This window comes from Eumetopias jubatus, unplaced genomic scaffold (genome assembly GCF_037043125.1).
Source record: "Eumetopias jubatus isolate StellerSeaLion01/CBP00866 unplaced genomic scaffold, mEumJub1_p1.0 scaffold_5, whole genome shotgun sequence".
Classification (NCBI taxonomy): domain Eukaryota; kingdom Metazoa; phylum Chordata; class Mammalia; order Carnivora; family Otariidae; genus Eumetopias; species Eumetopias jubatus.
Genome location: NW_028274811.1, coordinates 94,056,947 through 94,081,699, shown reverse-complemented (window position 1 = coordinate 94,081,699; position 24,753 = coordinate 94,056,947). Strand labels below are relative to the sequence as shown.

The window sequence follows — 24,753 nt, the reverse complement described above, 5'->3', positions numbered from 1 at the left end:
ACTTAGCAAAATGTTGTAGCATATATCAATATTTTGTTCCTTTTTATTGTAGAGTAATATTCCATTGTATAGATATATGACATTTTGTTATCCATTCACTACTTGATGGATATTTGGGTTATTTCTCCTTTTTGGCCACAATAAATAATCTTATAGTGAACATTGATACACAAGTCTTTGTGTGGACATATGTTTTCTTTTCTTTTTGGTAGATACCTAGAAGTGGAATTGCTGGGTCATAAGTAAGTTTATGCTTAACTTTTAAAGAGCCACCAGGGGCGCCTGGGTGGCTCAGTCGGTTGTGTCTGCCCTTTGGCTTGGGTCATGATCTCAGGGTCCTGGGATTGAGCCCCATGTCGGACTCCCTGCTCAGTGGGCAGCCTGCTTCTCCCTCTCCCACTCCCCCTGCTTATGCTCTCTCTGTCTGGCAAATAAATAAATAAATAAATAAAATCTTAAAAAAAAAAACAACCACCACCAAACTGAGTTCCAAAGTGCCTATACCACTTTGCATTCTCACCAGCAATGCATGAAGGTTTTAGGTTCTCCACATCCTCACTTCATAGGTCTTACCTTGACTTCTTGTGATAGTTTCTTTTGTCCCATGTGTTCTTTCTTTTCAAATATGTCCTAAGCTAATCTCTGGGCATAGCTTATAGCTCAAATTTTTCCTTAGAATTTGAGAGTTATTTCCATCAAAAAATTTTTTAGTTAAATACTGAGGTTATTTACCTTCACTTTTTTCTCAAATAACATACTAGCCTTGGGGACCAAAGTAGAGATTGAATCTTTCCCCTTTTTTTTTAGATTCTTGTGTGTTTTCTTATAAATTTTGTGGCATATTTTTTTTACCTGAAATCAGTTAAAAAGTATTTAATATTGGGGCGCCTGGGTGGCTCAGTTGGTTAAGCGACTGCCTTCGGCTCAGGTCATGATCCTGGAGTCCCTGGATTGAGTCCCGCATCGGGCTCCCTGCTCAGCAGGGAGTCTGCTTCTCCCTCTGACCCTCCCTGCATCTCATGTGCTTTCTCTCTCTCTCATTCTGTAATAAATAAATAAAAATCTGTAAAAAAAAAAAAAAAAGTTTAAAAAAAAGTATTTAATATTAAATCCCATAATGTATAATACCAAAAACATCAGTCTAATGATGGTAAACTCCCAAAGACTGCAAGTTTGGACTTAGAGTTTTGAGTTACTTATAACTACTAAGACATATGGTTTGGCCAGTATTTGAAAGCAACAAACAAACAAAAACTTAAACCAGAACAACCCGACTTAGGCCCAATTTGGCCGCTGTGATAAGTTATTTCACTTCTTTGACCTTTTACCTAAGAAACAAGATAATAGTAATAAAAGTATAATAGCAGTATCTTCACATTGCTATAAGAGCCACATAAGGAATTTGCTGGGAAGCACTTCTAACAAGCATCGTAAATGCTAAATAGTACTGTTATACAGGGTTCAACACTCGAAGAGCCTCTAGTGAGCAGCTTTGCAACTTTCTGTTAACTTCTGTCTGGGAGTGTTTTTAGCTGTTTTATTTCATTCTCCTGAGTGTCGTCTTGAGCATTTCAGTTTCTTCTTGGTATGGCTTTTCTCTGTTATCTTCGCCTGGTGATGATGAGATGGGTATTGTTTTACTTGATCCTTATCATAGATACTTACTACACTGGAAAAATATTAAAAGTCATGTAAAAAAGCTTAACATGAGTATTTTATGTAAAGTAATCAGCTAAAATAAAAATATAGTCTATTAAATTTTTTTCTGCCTTAGATAATAAACTCATTAGCCAATGTCTTTACTTGGGCAGTCTGGGAAGGTGTGGTTATTGATAAATACCTTAAATGTCAAACTTGGTTTATCTCCCATTTGGTTGTTTTATTATTTTGAGATTACCCTCCTAGGTTATCATTACCCACATACAGATTCCCACATCCCCTCCAAGTTAAAATTTTTCAAGATAGTAAAAATAATTGAAGTAAATAAACCAGATTTTCTTATATATTCTAGAAGCAGTGTCATCTTCTTAATCTTCATTATTGAAATAAAATGTTACAAGTAATGAAGCTTAGGATATCCATATTACTGTAATCCATAGGAGAAACCTTTTTCAGATTTATCTTAATTCTAGGAAAATCTGTGCTTTTTAAAAAAGATTTAATTTCGGGAGCCTGGGTGGGTCAGTTGGTTAAGCATCTGCGTTTGGCTCCGGTAATGATCCCAGGTCCCTGGGATGGAACCTTGCTCAGCGGGGAGTCTCCTTCTCCCTCTGCCCCTCACCCTACCTGTACTCCCTCTCCTTTCCTCTCTGTCTCTCTCCCTCTCAAATAAATAAAATCTTTTTAAAAAAGATTTAATTTTTTTATTTGCATAACTATATAATCTTGATGTTAATAAAAATTAAGGTTGAGTCATGAGAATTTTTTTTTTAATGTCAAGAATCTCACTACAGCTATTTCCATTAAAGCTATTTTTAGTTAAATATTGAAGAATTTACCTTTTCTTCACTCTTTTCCCTAATGGCATGTTGGCCTTTGGGGCCAAAGTAGAAATGGAATCTTTTCCCTTTTAAAATTTGTTTCCTTTATTTTCCTGTTAGACTTCTGGCATATTTGTTACCAATTATTCAATCCACTAGGAAGCTCATAGCTGACTTAGCTACCCACTTATAATGATTTTGGTATATCTACTTTGTTCCAAGTTTTAATTTACTATTCTTTTCGTACTTTTCCTAACTTATATACTTATTTTATCATACTGTACTGTACTATTTGTATTTTTTATGCCACTTAAACAGGATAGCGTACAGTCAGTTTTGCTATAATAAGATATATGCATCCGTAGAAGTGACTGTGCTGTGCATTGTTATGCAATAAAATCATAGGGCTCATGAGAGAAATGGGATATGGAAATAAAACTCAGACACTTCGTCAGTGACACATTAAAAAAAAGAAATCTAATAAAAGGTTTAGTAGAGTTTTACACATTTTAAATGGTTAAGAAATACTTAAGTAGTAGAATAAATAAGCATTTAATCTTAAAGACCTGAATTGTGTTTTTGGGTGTAGACTTCAGAAGGGTTGCAGTTTGTGAGTTATAATGAAGTGATGGAAGGAAGGTGATCTGAAATAGTTTGGAAAAGTATAAGGATGCGTGAGGCTGATAACATATAAGGTGAACCTGAGATAGTTACTAGGTGTTTGAGGTCTATGCATCTTGCATATGGTTTGCTTCATTTGGCCTGGTTGCAGTTTTCTGTATTCACATGGCAGTTTTTTCTACATGAAATCATGCAAAAACAAAATTGACGTTCTCATTATACTCAAATTATCCCCTAATATATAAATTGAATTGGGGAGCAAATTTCTTTTTTCCCAATAAGCCTTGCAGCAGAAATGACTATTTAAATAAGTATATATCTTAGAGAAAGGGATTAACTTTTTGTCAAAGAATGTGTAATTACCAGCTGTTTTTCTTCACATGATTCACATTATGTTACTGAAAAGTTCCAATGATCACAGAATATTTTCTTACAGGAAACTACATTCTTAATTATGTGGCATCACAACCCAAGCTGGTACCCTTTGTTATCCAAGCTCTAATTCAAGTCATTGCTAAAATCACTAAGCTGGGATGGTTTGAAGTTCAGAAAGACCAGTTTGTCTTCAGAGAAATTATTGCTGATGTGAAGAAGTTCCTTCAGGTAAGAAGGAATTATTACATTATTAGAACATCACTAGTTGGTTTTTTTTTTTTTTTGGCTTAGAAAACTTTTCTTAAAGCTGTATGGTTTGTTCTGTGACTACCAGTACCATATTAATTATGACTTACTGTTTATCCTCTGGGCCCTTTATTTTTTATTGCCAATAAATGAGCATCATGCCATTATAAAAGTTCAAAACCAGAAGAATGAACATTAAAATGTTAGAAAATACACAAAAATTAGAAAATTTCAAAAAATACATATTCTGTCCTTTCTAACATGCATGTCTATGTACTACATATATACAAAATGGATCTAATATTTTTCATGTACTATGTGATGTAATGCTCATTACATCTCTGTGAAGTGAATCTCATTTGCAAATGAGAAAACTGAGGCTTAGGGGAAAGTTAGGTGAATTGCATAAAGTTGCATGGTGACCTAGTAAAGCATGGATCAAGCACTTCAGCAAGTTTTCTAACTTAAGAGATACATATATTTAACTGTTGCATTAGACCATGTTGACTATGCTAGTTTCTCAGGGATATTTTTAACTTAAATGATTCAAGTTATAGCATATGCACATTTAACCTACGCAAATTCAGGCATTTAAACTGCAAAAAGTAAGAAAAATAAGCAAGAGAACAGTCATATACATTGAGCTGGTGATTCCACTTGCCATTCTACAGAATATTCTGTGTCCTGAGGTATGATGTGGCAAACTTAAATCTGCTATTTCCAGTCTCTGCATGCCTCTTAGGATCACCATCCTGCCTTGCTCACTGTGATTCAGATATTTAAAGATACATATTTTTTCATATAGATGTTATCCCTAATTGCAAAAAAAAGCACTTTAGCTGGTGCTGTGCTGTTGAAGCAGTGATCTATTACAGTTTTTGAGGAAAAACTGGCAGTTTGGGTTGAGAGATGGTTCAGTATTGGTTTATTGGCAGTTAGAGGCAATTTGGACTTTCTGAGATTTTTATCTCTTATGCAGCAAATTCCTGTGTAAGATGTAACTCTACCATGTAGTGCAATTCTAGAAACCTCAGGATATGAAACACTAGACTATGCTGCTTCTCTTTTATTCATGTTGTTAAAACCCTGGCTAACAAATACTTGGTCATCTAAAACTTCATAAGGAATAAACGTATTTTTAGCCCTGAGGAGAGCAGCCCTGGGGCGGTGGGAGAGTTTATGCAGAGACAAATGACTTCCTCACTCCAGAGTTTGGCCAACAAAATAGCAGCCCTCTCTTGTCATTTACTAAGATCACACACAGCTCATCAAGAATCATTAGTGTAGGCAAGAAGAGACTTCAGACTTATTTTAAAAATAAAATTAAGGTTGAAAATGGAATGAAATGAAGTCATTCTTGTTGGTTAACATTTCTTAAGCTCTCTTTCCAGGGACTGGTAAGTTGAACTTAAGCTGAGCTTTAGTGAAACCAGAAGAAACAAAATGTATTGTCTTCAAAGTGTATCAAAGTATCACAAAAATAAGCACTTGTTTTCTGGGTATGACTTAACCTAACTTTGAATCATGAGAAAGGCAACTGACTTTAATGTTTAAGTACTCAAATATAGTCCTACATGGTTCTTTTGGGTATTAGCAGCTTCTGTGAATTTTGTACTAAAAATTATTTTAAATTTGCTAAATCTTTAATGGCCTGAAGTTTTGTACATCTTCTTTTCTCTGTTATTGCAGTCTTACTGCTGCCACACTACAAACACTGAGGGGCTTCCTTTCTACATACATACCCAGGAGAGCCTCCTCTCCTCCATGGCAGTGCTATCCAATTTACTGATTCACAACAAGATAAGGAGCAGAATGTAAATCAATGTGGTGCTTCCTTCACCGAGGAAGACTTGCTATGAAAAAAATGCCAGCTGAACTAAGTGTACTTAGTAGGGACTTAGCTGGCTTATAGTCTTGTGCAAACTCTTTTATCTCCTCCGTCATGAGCCCGTACCAGTCCACTCTGAGATTAGCATTGAGTTTGCAGATGACCAGCAGGTGGTCAGGGAGCAGCACTTTGAGGAGCATTGATCTGGTGTACTCAGAGGATGGATGCTTCAGTAACAGGAAATCTGTAGCTCAGTTCAAACAGTTGAGATTGTTGAGAATGGCCATAAAGAATTAAAATGCAAAAATTATGGGATGTGTCCTTTGTTTATTTTTTTATCCTAAGATAATAAATAGAAGAAATGACCAACTATAAAATTAAGACATGAAAAATTTGTAATCTCTATTAGTGTTTTTTTATGATTACACTATAATTGAATGTTACTTTATTTTTTTAAAAGATTTATTTATGTGAGAGAGAGTGTGAGCATGTGGGTGGGGGAGAGGGAGGGGCAGAGGGAGAGAGAGAATCTCAGGGAGACTGTGCTGAGCACTGAGCCTGACGTGGGGCTCTATCTTATGACCCTGAGATCATGACCTGAGCTGAAATCAAGAGTTGGACACTCAACTGACTGAGCTACCCAGGCACCCCTGGATATTACATTTTTAATTTTTATACTTCTAGTGTGATTTTGCAGTAGGGTGATTTGTTAGTAATGGTGAATGTAAAATCTGAATTTTGAGTTGAAGGAAGTTTTTGAGATTAAATTAAAACATTATAGAGGCTATGAAACTGTATACCATATTGATAGTCATGTATTTATTTACCCTGGTGCATTGGGCACTTTAGATGCCTTTATTTTAGATACCATAATAAATGTATACACATGCACTATTAAATAATATTAAAAGGGCCTAAGTGATCTTATGTGATATTAGATTGAGGGATTTAGATTCGTTCCTAAGCAATTTATTCATTATTGAGTTCAGCTATCTCAGTAGCCTTCAAGCAAATTTATAGAACTAAAAAGCATTTTTTGTTCAGTCTTATGCATAGTCTCATGAGAAGTATTCAACTCTTGTATTTTACGGTTTAGTTTATTATAAGTCCTAGGTGCTGTAAACATTTTGTATAGTATTGTGCAGTTCTAAGTTAGGTATGCTTTTTTCCCACGCCACTCTGTGTGTACCTAAATTTATCCTTCAAAAAATGAACTTGACATTACTTTTGTAGACCTCATAATGATTTTTCCACATATTTTAGTAGATACATTACTAAGAATATGTGATGTTTCAGTATTTATTTAATTATTTGTTTATACCTCAAGAACCAATTATATGTCTCTACTTAGGGTACACTTGGTTGTTTTCTCCATAGGGTACTGTGGAGCACTGCATAATAGGAGTAATAATCCTTTCCGAGTTGACTCAGGAAATGAACCTGGTAAGCCTTCCATCTAATAGTGACGGGAGTTTGCTAAGTAATGCTGAATTCTTTCATATAAAATGTTTGTGTGGCATAAAACTGAATAATCAAGTCTTTTGTGTATTTTATTGGTGGGATAATTGGGTATTGGAACACTTATTGTTATTGAAAGTAACAGCAATAGTGTAAAGTACTGCAAGGAAGAGGGAATTAGACACGGTCCTTGCTCCATGAAAATTGGTGAATTGTCCTTTTATCCTCTATATATAGTAATACGCTAACCATAAGAAATAAATTATAGGAAGAGAAACCTGTATTTGCTTACAAATAATAAAAGACAAGCAGTTTGGTGAATGGATTCTCAACAGTGAGTACACAGCAGGACTCCTCAAAGAACAGGCCCCTTGGCACTTGGCCACTTGCTAGCATGGATTTTCGCTCTGTACAAGGAGAGTTTCCAGAAGCTATGCTTCCCCCAAACAGTGCCTTTATGAGCTCAGCAGCTGAGCACATTGTCACCTGTTTCTGTCACTTTTGTACTTATCAGGGTTCTAAACAGAACAAAAGCAGAAGTTGGGTTCTGTGTGGGACAATGTTTAAAGTAAAGGGGCATAAAGGCAATGTTTATATTTTAAAACTGTTGTCATGTTGAGTAGCCTGCATTTGTGTGTATGTGTGTGTGTGTATAAATATGAAGAGCTTGCATATCCTGGACTACTTGCCAACTCCCTTTGGAGTGTCAGTATAGTTCCTGTGCATAAAAAAATCACCCAAAATAAGTGTTTCCAACTTGTGTTCAGTCAGGAACTAGAGAATGTTTCTAGTTTTATTGGATGGTTTTCTTAAATTTAAAGTGATCCCTTAATTTATCACAGACCTCACTCCCTGACTCCTCTACTCGCCTTATGGTTGTCTACCAGTATCCATTTGTCCCAGAAAGGAACCAGTTTAGAATTGTGCGTCTCATTTATTTGACACGTTTTATTAGTCTCCATCGATCTGGAAAAATTCCTCAATCTTTCCCTCATTTTTCATGACCTTAACATTTGTGAAAATTACAGGCCAGTTTTGTGAAATGTCCCTCAATTTGGGATTGTCTCATGTTTCTTTATTATTAGATTCAGATTATGCATATTGGTTAGGAATATCACAGAAATGATACTGTGGTTTTCTCATTGTCTCCCGTCAGGAAGCACATGATTTGATTTGTTACATTACTGATGATGTTTACTTTGGTTACTTGATGAAGATGGTCTCCACCAGGCTTCTCTAATTGTAGATTTATTTTTTCTCGTTTGTAAATAATAACTATTTAAGACTGAAAATACCCATTCCTCATCAGACTTTCAATTTATTTATTATTTGTTTATTATATCAGTATGGATTGCTGACTTCTTTTTTTATTTAATAGATTATAATTTGTTACTAATGTTATATTTTGATGCTCACATTTTGCCAGATTTGGCCAGTAGGAACCCTTTCAGGCTAGCTTCCATGTCCATTTGACACTCACCGGTCTTTGAGTATTTTCTTACTTTTTGGCACAAGATGTTCTAGGCTTATCTTGTATATAACCAAGTGTTTTTGAAAAAAGCTTCAAGGTCTGGTGTGATTTTGGTTTGTATGGTAAAAAGTATATGGCTTTTGTGGACACATTTTACTTAGTCTAATTTTATGGCATTTATTGTTGGAACAAGCATTTGGTAAGTACTTCTGAGCCAGGCAGCAGGGAGATCTACAATGCATAGTGAAAATCGAATACTATCATTGTTAAATGTGAGCCAGGTAAATTCATGTAATGTCAATAACAAGATGTATTTTTTAAGAAAAACATCTGAACTTGAGGTTTCCTAAAAGAGGATTATATATTATCTTGTTTTTTTTCAAAGCCAAGTCTATTGTTTCTACTGTTCCTGGAGGATATTCAATGTAAAATCATCAAGAAGTAAAATATCCTTTATCTACATTATAGAGGCATAGATGTACAGTAGACAATAGATGCACGGTTCCTCTTCTCAAAAAACTGGGTATCAATGAGTAAAACAAGTAAAATAAGCAGATAGGCCTTGAAGATAACTGAAATAAGACTTGGATTTGTATTTTAGCTCCATTGCTTACTACTTTGGACAAACTTTTGAATGTCTTTAAATTTACAGACTTACTGTCTGTAAAGTGAGAATGACACCTTCCAGGATCTTATTAAGATTAGATAAGCTACTAGCTCAGGGCCTAGTATGTACAAGTGCTCCGTAAGAGGTTCTTCTGTTCGTGTTATAGATGGGGTAGTAATGAGAGGTTGGTCTAAGATCGTATGCCTATAAACTTTAATTTTTATATGTAAGAAGAGGATAATGTATTTCTCACAGGTTATTTTAAGAAGTAAGTGAAATAATATGTGATAAGTACTTCATAAATCACAATTGCAATCCTGTATGCTATTACTAATTTGTATTAAGGAAAAGTTTTTATGTATTGAGGGAGATACTGTAAGAGAGAGAGTTTGATTTAAAAGAAGGGAAGAATGCTGGAAATGCTGATTTGAATCTTACATATTGGTTACAGATTCCAGTAACTACTTTCTGTAATCACTTCTGTTATGTTTCATGTTTCTATAAGTAAATGCGACATTTAAGTATAGTCTAAATTGTATGATGGAGCTTACGAAATATCAGATAATCAATTTTGAACTCACTGCTTTTTTTTAAATATATAAGCATTAACAAAAGAGCAAAAGGAATGCGGTAGCGACTGTAGCCCATGGTGTTAATAGTCATTTGGGTATTAGACCTCAGCTTTGTTTGCTGTTTGCTGTTGATAAATGGAACTGTTAATGGCATTAATAGTATAGTTTTGACCATATCACATTTTAGATTAGAGGCTCAAGAACTACTCTTCATAAATTTATTCTTAACAGTTATCAATCAATAACTAATAAATATTCAGAGGGAATGTACTATTGCTTATACAATAAGATTTCTGGTTGTTTATTATTTCTGCCTTGGTTTCTTTTTAAAACACCAAGGATCTGTGAACCAATGAAGTTGCTGGTATATATAGAAATACTACTTTTGTATGAAGAATTTTTCTGTAATTGATTATTAACTGATTCACAGAGAGTTAGAATTTGAAGATTATCTTAGGGATTCTTGTTTTACAGGAGGAAGAACAGGGAAATTGTTAATTGCCTAATGTGAAATGGTACATGGTACAGGAGTTTGATAGTCTTAGGATCCATCTATGATTTTATAATCTGTGTTCCTATTGCCTCTGAAAGTATGATCAGTTCTGGTTTTTAATTTTGGGATTGGTATAATTAGAAAGAGCAGTAAATTGAACCAATCCAGAAACTTGGGTTCTGCCAATGGGTCTGACATTAACTCTTTGAGTAACATTAAGCAAGGCACTTACCCAGTAGATTTTTAAAAGCTTGCCTAACTCTGTACTTGATGCTTCTTTAATCGTTATTTCCATTCCTTTTCTTAGTAAATTTTTGCTTTGCTATTTGCTAAGTCTGGTTAAATAAATTCATCTTGATCTTTTTAGGTTGATTATTCTAGACCTTCAGCAAAACACAGGAAAATAGCTACCTCATTTCGTGACAGTTCTCTCAAAGACATTTTAGTGCTAGCATGCTCTCTTCTAAAAGAGGTAAGTTATTTAATAATTCAGTATCCTACTTAGAGTATTTAGGAAATTTAAGTTTCAAAATAATTTCAAATAAATCCCCCTTCTCCAACCCCCATTCTGCCTTTTAAAGAGTTATTGTGAACAATCTTAATTTAAGTACAGTAGATTTCCACAAGTCTGTAAGAGGTTCCAAAAAATTCACTTTTATTTACCAGAGATACAATAAAACAAAATCCAAAGGGAATTCAGTAACTCATCTTTAAGTAGTAGTTTCATTGCCTTCCTGCTACTACTATAGATTATTTATTACAGAAGCTAATTGAGACTTAGTTTCTTTATTTTAGTTGCCTGTATTTTAATGGGATGCAGATGAACAATGAAATGACAGTAAGTTTTCCTAATTCATCAATTATCGATATTTATTCATAGGTGAGCCAAGACAGTTAACTTTAATAATTTCTTTGGGAAATATTATTTTCTCATTTGCTACTTGGTGCCCTATTGAACATTAGGGATAATACAATTAATAATTATATTGTGTTTGCCTGTAATATAGGGATTCCATCATGCTGTTCAAGCTTTTTAATTGGTGTAGTATAGCATTTCCTAAAGTATGTTCCACTAAGTACCGGCTTCTAATTGTTTCAGTTCTCTGGTATAGTTAATAACAGGGCAACTGCCGCAGTAGGCCAAGTTAAGGCCAATAAAGACCCTCTATTATTTTTTAAATTTTCCTTTTGTATGGAAAATTTTAACATATGCAAAAAGAAAGTGGAAGAGTATAATGAAGTCCCTTGGACCCATCAACCAGATAAGCAATAACAACCCGTGACCAGTCTCTTTTCATCTCTGTACTTTTCAAACAACTTTCTTTTTGTGTTATTCTTGAAGCAGAATCCCAAACTTCGTATCACTTCCTCCCAGATATTTCACAATGTGTCTTTAGGAGATAGTAATCTCTTCTGATTGTGTCAGAATGGACATTTTGTGGTGGGCGGAGGCGGTGTGTGGTCAGGATTGTTCTCTAGAAGTTTCTGAGTGTCCTCCTTCATTCAGACAGCTCTGACAACCTTTGTTAACTGAATGTGGATCATTTACACATAAAGTTCCCCCACTTGAAGAGTATTATATTTTCAGCTTGTTCTAAGCAGCCTTTGAGCTAATAAATCCAATAGATTTATACATTTGTGCTGAGTAAAGTATTTGTCCTAAAGTTACTTTTTTTAACTTCAGAAGATGACCTATAGTTTGCAGTTGTCAAAGGTCTTATTCTCATTTTAGAAAATAAAATTTGAAAATAGGCTATTGTAGATTTTTGTTGATAGTGATTTTACAACTTTTTCTAATATATACAACAACATAACTTGGCAAACTTCCTAATTCTAATTTAACATTGAAGAATAATTTAAATTAGTGAAGTGAAAATTTGCTTATTGACATATTTCATGTTTTACTTGACTTTCAACTTTTTTCAGGTGTTGGCCAAACCTTTAAATCTTCAGGATGAAGGTCAACAAAATCTAGTAATGCAGGTCTTGAAACTGGTCCTCAACTGCCTTAACTTTGACTTCATTGGCAGTTCAGCAGACGAATCTGCAGATGATCTTTGCACAGTGCAGATTCCAACAACCTGGAGAACAAGTAAGAAGAAAGTTTAGTGTGAGGGATGGTCAGAGTAAAAGGCACAAAATTAATACGGTTGCTATACGTGCAGTTACCTCTAGTTTTTGCTAGGTAATCAAGAAATTAAAAAAGATTTGTAACACGAGGTAGCTGCTGATACCTAGTATTGAAATCTGCTTTCCTTCATATCATGGGAGCTTCCATATTTTGATACTGGAAAATAGGAAAGATAGCTCTAGAGTTAGGGGGAAAACAGGTTTGGGAGGGAAAATGAAGAGTTCTGTTTTGAAAGTTTCAGATAAATAGAGTGGGAGAGGATATAACACTGACAGAGAAGACATACTTCTCAAAGTTAGAAAGAGAATGAATTAGAGTAACTGACTTAGCAGAGCAGAATTGCAACTTACTTTCTTACAGAGAAGGATACCAAGAAAAAAAGCAGTCTGATTTGCTCTCACACATTTCAGAAGGATGATGGCACTGGGGTATTCCTGCAGTCAGAGGTGAGGTGAGGAATAGGGCTGAAAGGGCCTGGTGAAAAAGTCTGTATTCTGTCCAAATCCCCAGGATCTTCTCTGCCACCTGTGCAACTACCACCTGTGCCTTTTCTCTTCTCTTCCCTGTGTGCCCTTCCCTCTTACTTCCCAATACCAGACCTTTTTGTCCTCGAGAAATTAAGCTGGGTATTTAGGGGTATCAGATATAGTAGGGAAATACCACAGAGTTTGTGAAAACTTCTAATATAGAAATCAGAGATTAAAACAAACAATTAAAAGGGACTTAGTATTCTTAGTATCATGATGAATACATGAGCCAACACATGTAATAAAAATTACACAGACTACACAGACACGCACAAAGACACACACCCATACATACACCTGAGTGCATGTAAAAATGGGAAATATGAATAAGATTGATGGATTGTATCAGTGTGATTTCCTGATTGTGATATTGTACTGTAGTTTTGCAAGAATTTACCATTGGAGGAAATTAAGTAATGGGTGCATGGGGTCTCTGTATTATTTCTTGCAACTGCATATGCATGTATAATTATCTCAGAAAGCTTTTTTTTTTCTTTTAAAAGAGAGTTTAGTGGAAACAAAGTGAAAAGTAGAAGTAATCTTCAAAAAAGTATAGTTAATATCGCCAGGGAGATAAGAAAAGGTAACACATCCCTGAAACAAGAATAGGATATTGTTTTGTTTTTTAAGATTCATTTATTTATTTGAGAGAGAGAGAATAAGCTCATGGTGGGGAGGGGTAAAGGGAGAAGGAGAAGAGAAAATCTCAAGCAGACGCCCCACCAAGTGTGGAGCCCTACATCGGGCTCGATCTCATGACACTGAGATCATGATCTGAGCCAAAATCATGTCAGATGCTTAATCAGCTGGGCCACACAGGTGTCCCAGAATAAGATATTGTTTTAAAATAAAAGTTCAGAGAGTGTTCCAAATATACAAGACAGTTGCCAAATGAAACATTTAATAAAAGAGTTGGAAGGTAAAGTTAAGGAAATGTCCCAGAAGTAGAATAAAAAATCAAGAAGAGATTTGATAGGAGAAAAAAAATACAAGAAGATTAAAGCATGAAATTAGGAGAGCTGGCATCTGACTACCAGGAGTTTGAGAAAGAGGATAGAAAAAGAAGAAAATTTGCAAACAAATAACACTTTCTCAGCCCTGAGACATAAAATTTCAGATTGAAAGATCCCATCAAGTGCACATAGTAATGAATGAAAAAAATAAATACTAAGCTTCATAATCATAATCGCTTCAGAGTAATAATGATAAGAGGAAGATCCTAAAATCTACCAGAAAGGAGAAGTAAGTCACCTACAGAGGATTGGGGTCAAGAATGGTATTAGACTATTTAGCATCAGTACTGGAAGCTAGAAGACAATGGAGTAGTATCCCCAAACTTCTGAAGGGAAATAATTTTCAAACTAGACTGAAATTATCAAGCATAAAGTAGAATTAAGACATTTTCAGACATGCTCATCCTCCTGGAATTTATCCCTTTATGTGCTTGCTCTCAGAAAGTTACTTGTTACAAAAACCATGGAAGATAAGGGGTTTGTAAAAAGGGAGGTTCAACACAAAATGGCAATGAACAGACACATAAAAAGAAGATCATTATATAACAAATTTAGGAACAATCAGTCCCAAGTTGAAGGCTTTAGGAGGTGGGAGGGAGAAATGGAAATTATAGGTTATTTGATGCTATTGATAATGTGGAAAATGGTGTGAAGAACATTTTACAAATCTGTCAGAGCATTTGGAAAGAATTAGTGACAGATAGACAACTAAACACAGAAAAGATGCTATGATTAGATTCAGAGAGTGTTAGAAATGTAGTATGATCATATTGTCCTTGGCTCAGCTGTTAACATTACTTAATAGCCATAATAAATGTAAACCCTTAGAATTGATTTAATCTTAAATTGTTAAAATAGTGGATGGATTTTGAGAGAGGACAGATTGTGGTACGTACTATAGCCTCGTGGTATATCAGAAATTCATTTGATGTTTAGGGTAAAACAAAGAAACAGTCATATAGCATGTTATTTGGAAATATGTATGTAAGTGTAGATAAGAGTTGAAAGGTACTTGGAATGGGGTAGGGTACAGCTGTTTTTTATTATACATTTTTTAATAGTGTTTACTTTTTGATACTGTTTGAATTTTTAAATGCTTATAGTACTTTAATACAAGTGAAAATGGTAAGATTCAGTAAGAACTGTAGATGCTACATAGAAATAAGGAACATTTTAGCTAATTAGTTTCTATCTGTATTATTTCATCTTTCAAAGGAGGGTAGCTAGGAATTAAAAAGGAATTAAGCCTAACTGATAAGAGTGGCCACATGCAGAGGTCTTGGAGTTCTTGTTTGTGTGATAATGAATGTCTTACTGATTACATTAAGATCACTGATTGGAAGTAATGGTATTAGAAAAAAATTTTTTTTTCCAGTTTTCCTGGAACCAGAAACATTGGATCTTTTCTTCAGTTTATATCATTCACTTCCACCACTACTATCTCAGTTAGTAAGTAAAAATCATTCATTATTTCATTAAAAAGTACCTGCAATCTTTATCTAAGGGTGGTATGTATTTACTGTAAAAAGTCCAATTTATAATCTTGATTGGGTTTACCTCTCACAAGCAAGTCTTTCTTACATCTCCTGGGATTTATGTTACTTAAGGTATTTGTCACATTCTATTTATTTGTCAGGGTTCCATTTCATGCGTGAACCCAGAACCTTTAGCTGTTGATTTAGCTCTTGCCCAGAGCCAGGAAAACCTGTTAACCTCTAAGTGTACCTTCCTTTCCACCCAGTCCCCATCCCTTCTTCTGGGTCTCAGCCCAGTAGTTGTCCACACCATCTGTTACCTTCCCTTTTCCTACCCTGTTTCTAACTCTTCCTCAACCCTCCATGCCCTAGGCTTGCCCGGTAGCTCCCATCAGTATCTCTCAGTGAGAAACAAAGAGGATGTGCTCATTTGATTTTGTGTTCATCACTCCAGTTGTTCATTTATTTTTTGAATTAAATTCTTTTGTGTGCTTTAAAAATTTTTAAACTCTTTGGTTACATAGTAACTTTGAGAATGTGAACCCCATCTTTGTGGAACCTAAAACAGAGACCAGGCGAGATTGGAAAAAAAAAAAAGAAAAAGTTGTCAGTTTAATATCTAAGCTTCTAAAAGTAAAGTTGGAGAATTCTGATACTGCCATTTCCTGAAAAAAGATGTTCTAGATTTAAAGTACATGAGAGTGGTGTGTTTGTTTAGATATGTTATTGCCTAGAAGGGAGGAATAGATTTACAAAAATACTCTCTCACCTTCTTTTTGTTTAAAAACATGTCTGCTCTCCAATCTAGGGTTTTAAGGTGGTGGTTTTATTTTTTTTTTAATTTTTTTAAAGATTTTTATTTATTTATTTGTCAGAGACAGAGATAATGAGAGCAGGAACACAAGCAGGGGGAGTGGGAAGGGGGGAAGCAGACTCCTTGCCGAGCAGGGAGCCCGATGGACGCGATCCCAGGACCCTGGGATCATGACCTGAGCCGAAGGCAGCCGCTTAACTGACTGAGCCACCCAGGCGTCCCGAGGTGGTGGTTTTAAACTGGGTTTCACAGAATACTCACTTCCAGGTGGTGCCAGAGTTTTAGCCTTCTGTCTTTTAACCAGAATAGTTTTATTTTTAGTTATTTAAAAACCATGGTTTCATGTACAATTATGTTTTGCAATAAAACAAGCTACTGGCGCTTAAAAAATTAAGTGGAAAATAACTGCTTTGAGAGAAAGTAACTAACACTTATTGGGCCTGCCCTATCATATGGTGCTTCTTTCCTTTCATCCTCAAAGTGGCCCTGCAAGGTAAGTAGTATTATCCTCTCTGTGTTGATCAGGAAACAGAGCCAGACTGGCTAAAATGAATTTCATTAGGGCAGCAAACTAAATAATGAAGCTGAGATTCAAACCCAGATGTTTTTGGCCCCCAAACCCTGGATATTTTTAATACACTAGTAGTTCCCAAACCTTCAACACATCAGAATTGCCTAAGGAATTGTTTGTTCGTTTGTTTTTTTTTCCCCCAACAGTAAGGACTGTGGCAAACTGGAGAACATCTAAAAGGCCATCCTCTGATTCTTGTCACTGTTCTCACCTCTGCTAAGAAAGCCAGACATTATGTAATATCTCTTAATTAAAATACTTAAATATTAATAGCCAGTTCTAATTTTTTTTACAAAGCAGGCAAACAAACATATGTGGACCAAAACAAAACCTATGCGGGCCCGTTTGGCCTGAAAAGCTGCCAATTGTGGGCCTCTCACTTAATGATCAGACAGACTTCAATGGTTTTCAGTAGTAGAATTAAGAACCCAAGTAGTGAAATTGTCTGGTAAAGTATTAACTTTTAGAAGATAACTAGACCATTTTTGTAGAATATCTAATGTTTCTAGCAGCATTCTCCAAATTGCTCCTTAACTTATTAATGGATGGTATGGATAAGATGTACTGTCACCACATAAATTTGGGATATGTTGGATTAAGTAAAGTTATACCAAGTTACACTAAAGTTTTCCCACTTGCAGGATATCACCGTACACGATGTACAGTATTTCTCAAACATTCTACCACAAAACCATCTTTTATTTTTTGTAGAACACGTTGGTTCATGAACAGAGCTGGGCAACAGAAGCAATTGGGAGCCTTTTGAGTGTATGCATGTCTAGGTTGCTTTGGCATATTAAATATATGAAAATATATTAGAAGAGAATATACACGAATATACATTTTAGTGGTGGGGTTAAAGAGGGATGGGTGGTGTTGGTGATTGATGATGTGTAGCTTTCATTATTTCTGGATTCTATAATACTTTTCTATCATTAAAATTAAAAAATGTATTTTTATGTGAAGACAGTGTTCCTTACATGTGGCCATAGTTACTTTTAAAATTGAAATGAATTTTGTTGTTCCTATTTTTAGGCACTTTCATGTTTAGTTCAGTTTGCTTCTACAAGAAGGTCCTTATTTAGCAGTCCTGAACGTGCCAAGTACCTTGGTAATTTAATTAAGGGAGTAAAAAGGATACTTGAAAACCCTCAGGTATTTATGAAGTAATTTAATTAATACTTAGTATGTAGAAATACAGTTTTTCTGCTGAAAGGTGTAATAAACTTGTGACTTGATTATGATTCTGGAAGGAAATATGAAGTATATCCATCTTCCTTAGATCTCATTTGTAGTAGAAATGGACAGTTTTTAAAAATAGATGCCTTCCTGACAGACTTCTATGTTCTTCCTTTTTTATTTTCTTCCATCTTTTAGGTGAATAAGAACAGAAGGTAATATATCTTATGATGCTTCTGATTTATGCCATTGTGTCCTGCATTTCTTTGCTTGTACTTCTTAAATTACTAATTACTTCAGAGTCATAGCTACCTTCTGAACCAGAAGACGTAATATAAATCTGAATGTTAATATTGGATTAAGCGGCTTTGATTTATGAGATAATGTCTTTTTGCCCTCTTGTGGACAAATAAGAGTTTGTAGATTTAAAAATCTGTACATTAACTTGCAGAGCTTCAATAGCAATATTCATTTCAGAGAATTGCAAAGCCATTATTAGTGATTTTGGCTGCCTAGATAAAATTTTTTGTTTTACTTTTTATTTTGTTTTTGGTTTAAAATAATATGTAATGAAAGTACAGATTTTAAGAGGTTAAATGGTGTAAGGAGGTTTATCTGTTTCTTAGTTATTACTAACTTTTGAGGGACATATATTATCTGTACATAAAGAAAATGTGCTTGCTCAATAAGGAGCAATTGATTTTGTAGGTCATTCTCGGGAGTATTTTAGTATTTTGTGTGTTATGCTTTGATTTTATCTTTTCAATATTAGCACAATCATGAAATATACATGTTTTGTTGATAAATGGGATTTTACTAATATACTTTAAAATATTTAGTTGTTAAAGTCACTGTCATCAATCAGTATGTGGAAAATAATATGCTGATGTCAATTGTCTTAATTGGTTTTCCAACATCCTCACGTTCATGTTTCATGTCTGTAAAAGTTAGTTTGAATATTCTATTATTTTAAAATTATATTAAAAGACCTATGAGTATGAAGTATCTTTTTGTGATTTGTCCTTAATAATTAGACACTATTTTATATTTTCATGGTGTTCACATGGATGAAATTTCTTAGAAACTCTTTCAGTATTAAACAGATACTTTTGAATTCTCTTTCATGCCATCTCCAATGCACAGTGTTCAAACTTTTGTAAAGAAAGCACTTGTGCCCCGTCTTCAGGGAGCTCTCATAGACAATGAGGGGCCTCTTTCTTGGTCTTTCTTTTTTTTTTTTTTTTTTTAAAGATTTTATTTATTTGACAGAGAGAGACACAGCGAGAGAGGGAACATAAGCTCAGAGAGGGAGAGAGGGAGAAGCAGGCCTCCTGCCGAGCAAGGAGCCCGATATGGGGCTCGAACCCAGGACCCTGGGATCATGACCTGAACCGAAGGCAGATGCTTAACGACTGAGCCACCCAGGCGCCCCTCTTGGTCTTTCTTTTCAACCTTTCCTTCCTCAAGTTTACCTCTGTGTCTTGTGGTGCTTCTGTTAAACTTTCTGTCTTAACATTGCATTAACTTTTTGAATGACTCTACTTAGGGACCAGGAGTTTCTTGAGGGCACAGAGTCTATAGGTACTCAATAAATATTTGTTGAATTAAAAGAAATTTCTATTTGTGTGCACAAATACCATCTTAACTTCAGTTCAGTTGGTACCACTCTTTTCCAGGGCTTCAAGAACCCATTCTGAATTTTCATCTTAAATATTTCTCAAGTCTTCTGTTGACTTCTGTTTAAGCTGCAGTGCATGCACACATGCTTGCACACACCCACACATGCACGCACACATGCACATTTTTTGTGTAATACAGTGGGTTCCCAAACATAACTTAGTCATCACAGTGCAAAGCTTCTTCCGCATCCTCTACTTTGAATTTGTTACTACGAATCATTGATGACAAGATTAAATCCAGCAGCAATCATTTGTTTTCTTTCATTAATAATCTACCCAGTTGACACAGAGTACCAGTGAAAACTGTGGAAAACTTAATAGAATACTCTTGGAATTTTATTGATAGGTCATTAGCTTGGTTTGTTTTTAAGTATTTTTAAAAGCCTTCCTTTTTGTCTTATAATTTAGGGTTTGTCTGATCCAGGTAATTATCATGAATTTTGCCGATTTTTGGCTCGTTTAAAGACAAATTATCAGCTGGGAGAATTAGTTATGGTGAAGGAATATCCTGAAGTTATCAGATTGATTGCTAACTTTACCATTACTAGCCTACAGGTAAATAAAAGTATATAATTGATGTTAAAGAGTAGATAATTTTAAAACAATTTCTTGATAAGATTTGGTGGGGATTTTTAATATTTGTTACTGTACTTTGCTAAAAATACTTATTCCAGGGTTTTAGGTAAAATTTCATTGGAACATATTTTATAATAAAAATTTAGAGACTATCTGAATATCTAATAATTGAAGAATGAATTGAGAAGCTATAATAAAATCTTTGTGAAGAAATGAAAAAGACATTTTTTACAGATTTTTTTTGAAAAATTCTTTTTATAAGTTTGGGGGGAGTTTTTAAAACCACATTTTCTACATGATATTAACTCTGAAAAATATTCATGGAAAGAAGATTAGAAGGAAGTACACTAACATTTTTAACATTAGAATAATGAGAGATTGTTGGTTTCTTCTTTATGCCTTTTTGCATTTACAGAATTTGCTATGTTAAATGTTCATTGGCTATATAATTAGAATAAAATTAATTTTAAAGCCTGTGTTTAGTAATTTGTCAAAAAAATCTTTTTAGTGATTTTGTTTTTGTAATTCTTACTCTAGGAAGATATGTCATTTTAAATAACGTTTGCTTTATTTCTTTGTAGCATTGGGAATTTGCTCCCAACAGTGTTCATTATTTATTAACTCTGTGGCAAAGGATGGTAGCATCAGTGCCTTTTGTGAAATCAACTGAACCCCACTTATTAGACACTTACGCACCAGAAATCACGAAGGCCTTTATCACGTCTCGGTTGGAATCTGTTGCCATAGTTGTGAGGTATTGAAAACTAAATGTTTCTGTTGTGTTTTTATCTTTTGCATCTTGGAATTTCAGACATTTGAGTTATAATTTACCTAGTGTAAAATCACCCTTTTTAGTGAACAGGTCTGTGAGTTCTGATAAGGGCATACAGTTGTAGAACTACCCTTATAGTTAGGATAGAGAATAGTTCAATCAACCCAGAAAATTCTTTTGTGTTCCTTGTAGTCAGCCCTTCCCCCCCACCTCAGCTTCTGGCGATTACTGATTTTTTTGTTTTCCTGTAGTTTTTGCCTTTTCAGAATGTTGTATAGATGAAATCATACGGTATGTAGTCCAGCTTCTTTCCCTTAGCATAATGCATTTGAGATTCCTCCATGTTGCGTCAGGAGTTCTTAAAATTTGTTGCTGAATAATATTTCATTTTATGGATGTATCACAGTTTATTTATCCATTCACCTGTTGATGGACATTTGGGTTGTTTCTGTTTTTGTTGATTATGAATAAAACAGCTGTAAACATTCCTAAACAAATTTTTGTAGGAAGATAAGTTTTTATTTCTCTTGGGTAAATAGCTTGGGTGGGAGATTTCTGGGTTGAATGGTAAGTATATGTTTTACTTTAAGAGAAACTGCCAAACTATTTTTCAAAGTGGCTGTATCATTTTGCATTCCCACTAGCAATGTATGAGAGATCCAATTGCTCTTTATCCTCATCAGTACTTGATATTGTCAGTTTTTAAGAGTTTTAGTTGTTCTAATAGGTGGTACCTCATTTTGGATTTAATTTGCATTCCCTTAATGACCAGTAATGTTGTGCATCGTTTTACATGCTTGTTTACCATTTGTATTGTTTGGCAAAGTGCCTGTTAAATTTGTTGCCCCCTCTTTTTTAATTGGGTTGTTTATTGAGATTTGAAAGGTCTGTATATTCTGATCACAAGTCTTTTTATTGTATGTGTTTTGTAAATATTATCTCTCCGTCCATAGCTTGCCTTTTCATTTCCCTGACAGTCTTTTTCAAAGAGCAGAAGTTTTAGAGTTTAATGAAGTCTGATCTATCCTTTACTGTTTCCTCTAGAAGTTTTATAGGTTTAGAATTTACATTTACTTCTCTGATCCATTTTGAGTTAATTTTTGTATATGATATGAGTTAAGGCTTGAAGTTGGTTTTTTATTTTTTGTTTTTGCTTTTTTGGTTTTTTATGGATGACCAATTACACTATTTGTTGAAAAGACTAAATTCTCTCCATTGCATTGCCTTTATACTCTTCAAAAATTAATTGACCACATACATGTGCTTTGATTAATCTATGTGTTTCTCCTTCTACCAGTACCTTGTCTTGAATACTGTAGCTTTAATAGCTTTGAAATCAGGTAGTGTGAGTCTTTTGCCTTGGTTTTCCCTTTTCACAATTGTTTTAGCCCTTTTACTTCCTTTGCTTTTCCATATAAATTTTGGATTCATCTTGTCAGTTTCTACCAAAAAATCCTGCTGGAATTTTGACTGGGATTGTTTTAAATTTGTAGATTAATTTTTGGGGGGAAGAAGTGACATCTCAGCAGGATCAAGTCTTTAGTCAGTGAGCATGTTTATCTTTTAGTTTATTTAGTTCTTTGGTGATTTCTTTCCTCACTGTTGTATGGTATTCAGCCTTCAGATTTTATGTATGTTTAATTAGATCTAATTAATTAGATTTTTCTGGTGCCTTTGGAAGGTGCAGTTTTTTAAAGGTCAATTTCCAATTGTTCATGGCTTATAACATAGTGATACAGTTGAATTTTGTATATTGACCCTGTATGCTAGGACCTTGGTAAACTCATCTGTAAGAGGTAGTAGCTTTTTTTGTGTGTGGTTTCTTTGGGACTTTTGTGTATATAATCATGTTGTCTTCAAATATAGAATTTTCATTTACATTTTATTTCTTACCTCCCAGTCTGTTTGTCTTTTGTTTCTTTATCCATGATAGAATTTTTATTTAACATAAAATTTATTTGTGGTGAATAAAAGCATATCATATTCTAATGTTGTCTGCACACTTGTTCTGTATTTGCAGAGATAATTTAGATGATCCACTGGATGATACTGCTACTGTGTTTCAGCAGCTGGAGCAGTTGTGCACTGTCAGCAGATGTGAATATGAAAAGACGTGCACTCTTCTTGTACAGTTGTTTGACCAAAATGCTCAGAATTACCAAAAGCTTCTACATTCACCTTCTGGGATAACTGTGGATAAGGCAATTCAGGAAGGTCAGTACATTTTATATAACTATATATGGTATTATGTTGAATCTTAGGTAGTTTCGTTAGTCACTTTAATAATTTTGCTGCTAATTGTTTTTATGTATTCCCCCAAATCCTTGTCCTCTAATAAGCCATTAATTTCATTAACCTTCTGGGTATTTTGGTTGCTTGGTGGTCAATTTTCAGTTCTCCTTCCAGTTCTCTGGAATCAGTATCAAGAAAAGCCTATAATGGTATTTGAGTAGAGTTCATTAACTTGTAACTAATCATGTTTTTTTAACTAATCATGTTTCCTTCTTTGCTATAGTCGACTGTAAATTCAGAGCCCAATTTTATCCAGTAAAAAATTGTAGAAGACCTCATTATGGTTTTGCATTTGTGTATTAGCCTTCACCATGGCTTTGGTTTATTATTATATTTTAATTCCTCAATTTCCTCATTATTTTTCTTTAATCGTTTATTGAAGGAGGATTTATTTACTGCTGTATGTCCCTTTAAATCCTTTCAGGAACATAGGGAATAAAATTAAGTAAATACATTTTTCACATTTTAAAAAAATGAAATGAGTATGAGAATGGAAGTGGCTTTATATATTTCTGATAGGAGATACTTCAATTATAGTTCCAGAATTCTTTTTTTTTTCTTTTATGTTTCTTCCTCTGATCGTTTTGGAAAGGGAATGGTAGAGGATGAGAGTCACACTCTCAATGATTTCCTATCTAAACTCTTTTTAAAAACAATTGTTTAGTAGTTAACCTTATCTACAAATGTTTTCTCTTCTTAAGATTTCATTGTTTATAAATTAAATTGAGGCACAGTATTTTTTGCAGCCTTTAGTCTTTTCATGATTGATTTCTTCTTTCAGTCGAGTTTTGAAAATTATTAAATATTAAATACATACAAAAGGTTGTTTACATACATTGAAACATAGTGACTAGCAATAACAGCACCATCACACAAGCTTAAAGAATAGGTCAGTATAGGTATCTGTGCTGTTCCCATTGTTCTCTGTCCAAATCTATCCTTCCTACCAGCAGAAAATACTTGTAATCTTGAATTTTGTGTTTATCAATTGGTGCCTTTTATTATTCGTAGTATTACTGCATATATATACATATACACATGTATAATATGTACACATATGTACATATATATGTATGTGTATATATACACATAAATACATATATAATTATACATATATATATGTAATTATTCCTCTACAACTTGCTTTATTTTTTTTTTCTCTCAGTATCGCACCTATGAGAGTGTGTGTGTTGATGCTGTGGCTATAGTTCCTTCATTTGCACTGCCACTGTTCTCTGTAGTTTGAATATACCAAATGTATTTATGCATTTTCTTGTCAGTAGATATTTGTGTTTTTTCTGTTTTTTTGCTAGTAAAATGAGTGCTGCCGTAAAGATTGTTATGTATACCTATTACAGAGTTTCAGTGGATGATGCCAAAACAGTTTACAGAGTGATTTACTACTTTACATCCCAGCCACCCTGATCTAGGTCTTTGCCAACAGCTCATAATGTTAGACTTAAATTTTTACTGTTGAGGTAATATATCTCATGAGTATTTTAGTTTTTATTCCCATAATTATTAATGAAGTTTAGTGTTGTCTTGTGTTTGTTGACTATTGTATCATTATCAG

At 34.2% G+C, this 24,753-nt stretch overlaps 1 protein-coding gene across 3 annotated transcripts in view; it reads left to right on the top strand.

The window, feature by feature from the left end:
• Positions 1-24,753, top strand: part of RANBP17 (RAN binding protein 17) — a 321,533-nt gene that overhangs the window by 16,633 nt on the left and 280,147 nt on the right. For all 3 annotated transcript variants that reach the window (XM_028102719.1, XM_028102718.1, XM_028102721.2), the window contains 9 exons: positions 3,538-3,704; positions 6,928-6,993; positions 10,519-10,623; positions 12,078-12,243; positions 15,198-15,271; positions 17,718-17,837; positions 19,949-20,095; positions 20,698-20,870; positions 22,909-23,102. In XM_028102719.1, coding sequence (XP_027958520.1) covers positions 3,538-3,704; positions 6,928-6,993; positions 10,519-10,623; positions 12,078-12,243; positions 15,198-15,271; positions 17,718-17,837; positions 19,949-20,095; positions 20,698-20,870; positions 22,909-23,102 — 1,212 coding nt within the window. The remainder of the gene's footprint in view (positions 1-3,537; positions 3,705-6,927; positions 6,994-10,518; positions 10,624-12,077; positions 12,244-15,197; positions 15,272-17,717; positions 17,838-19,948; positions 20,096-20,697; positions 20,871-22,908; positions 23,103-24,753) is intronic.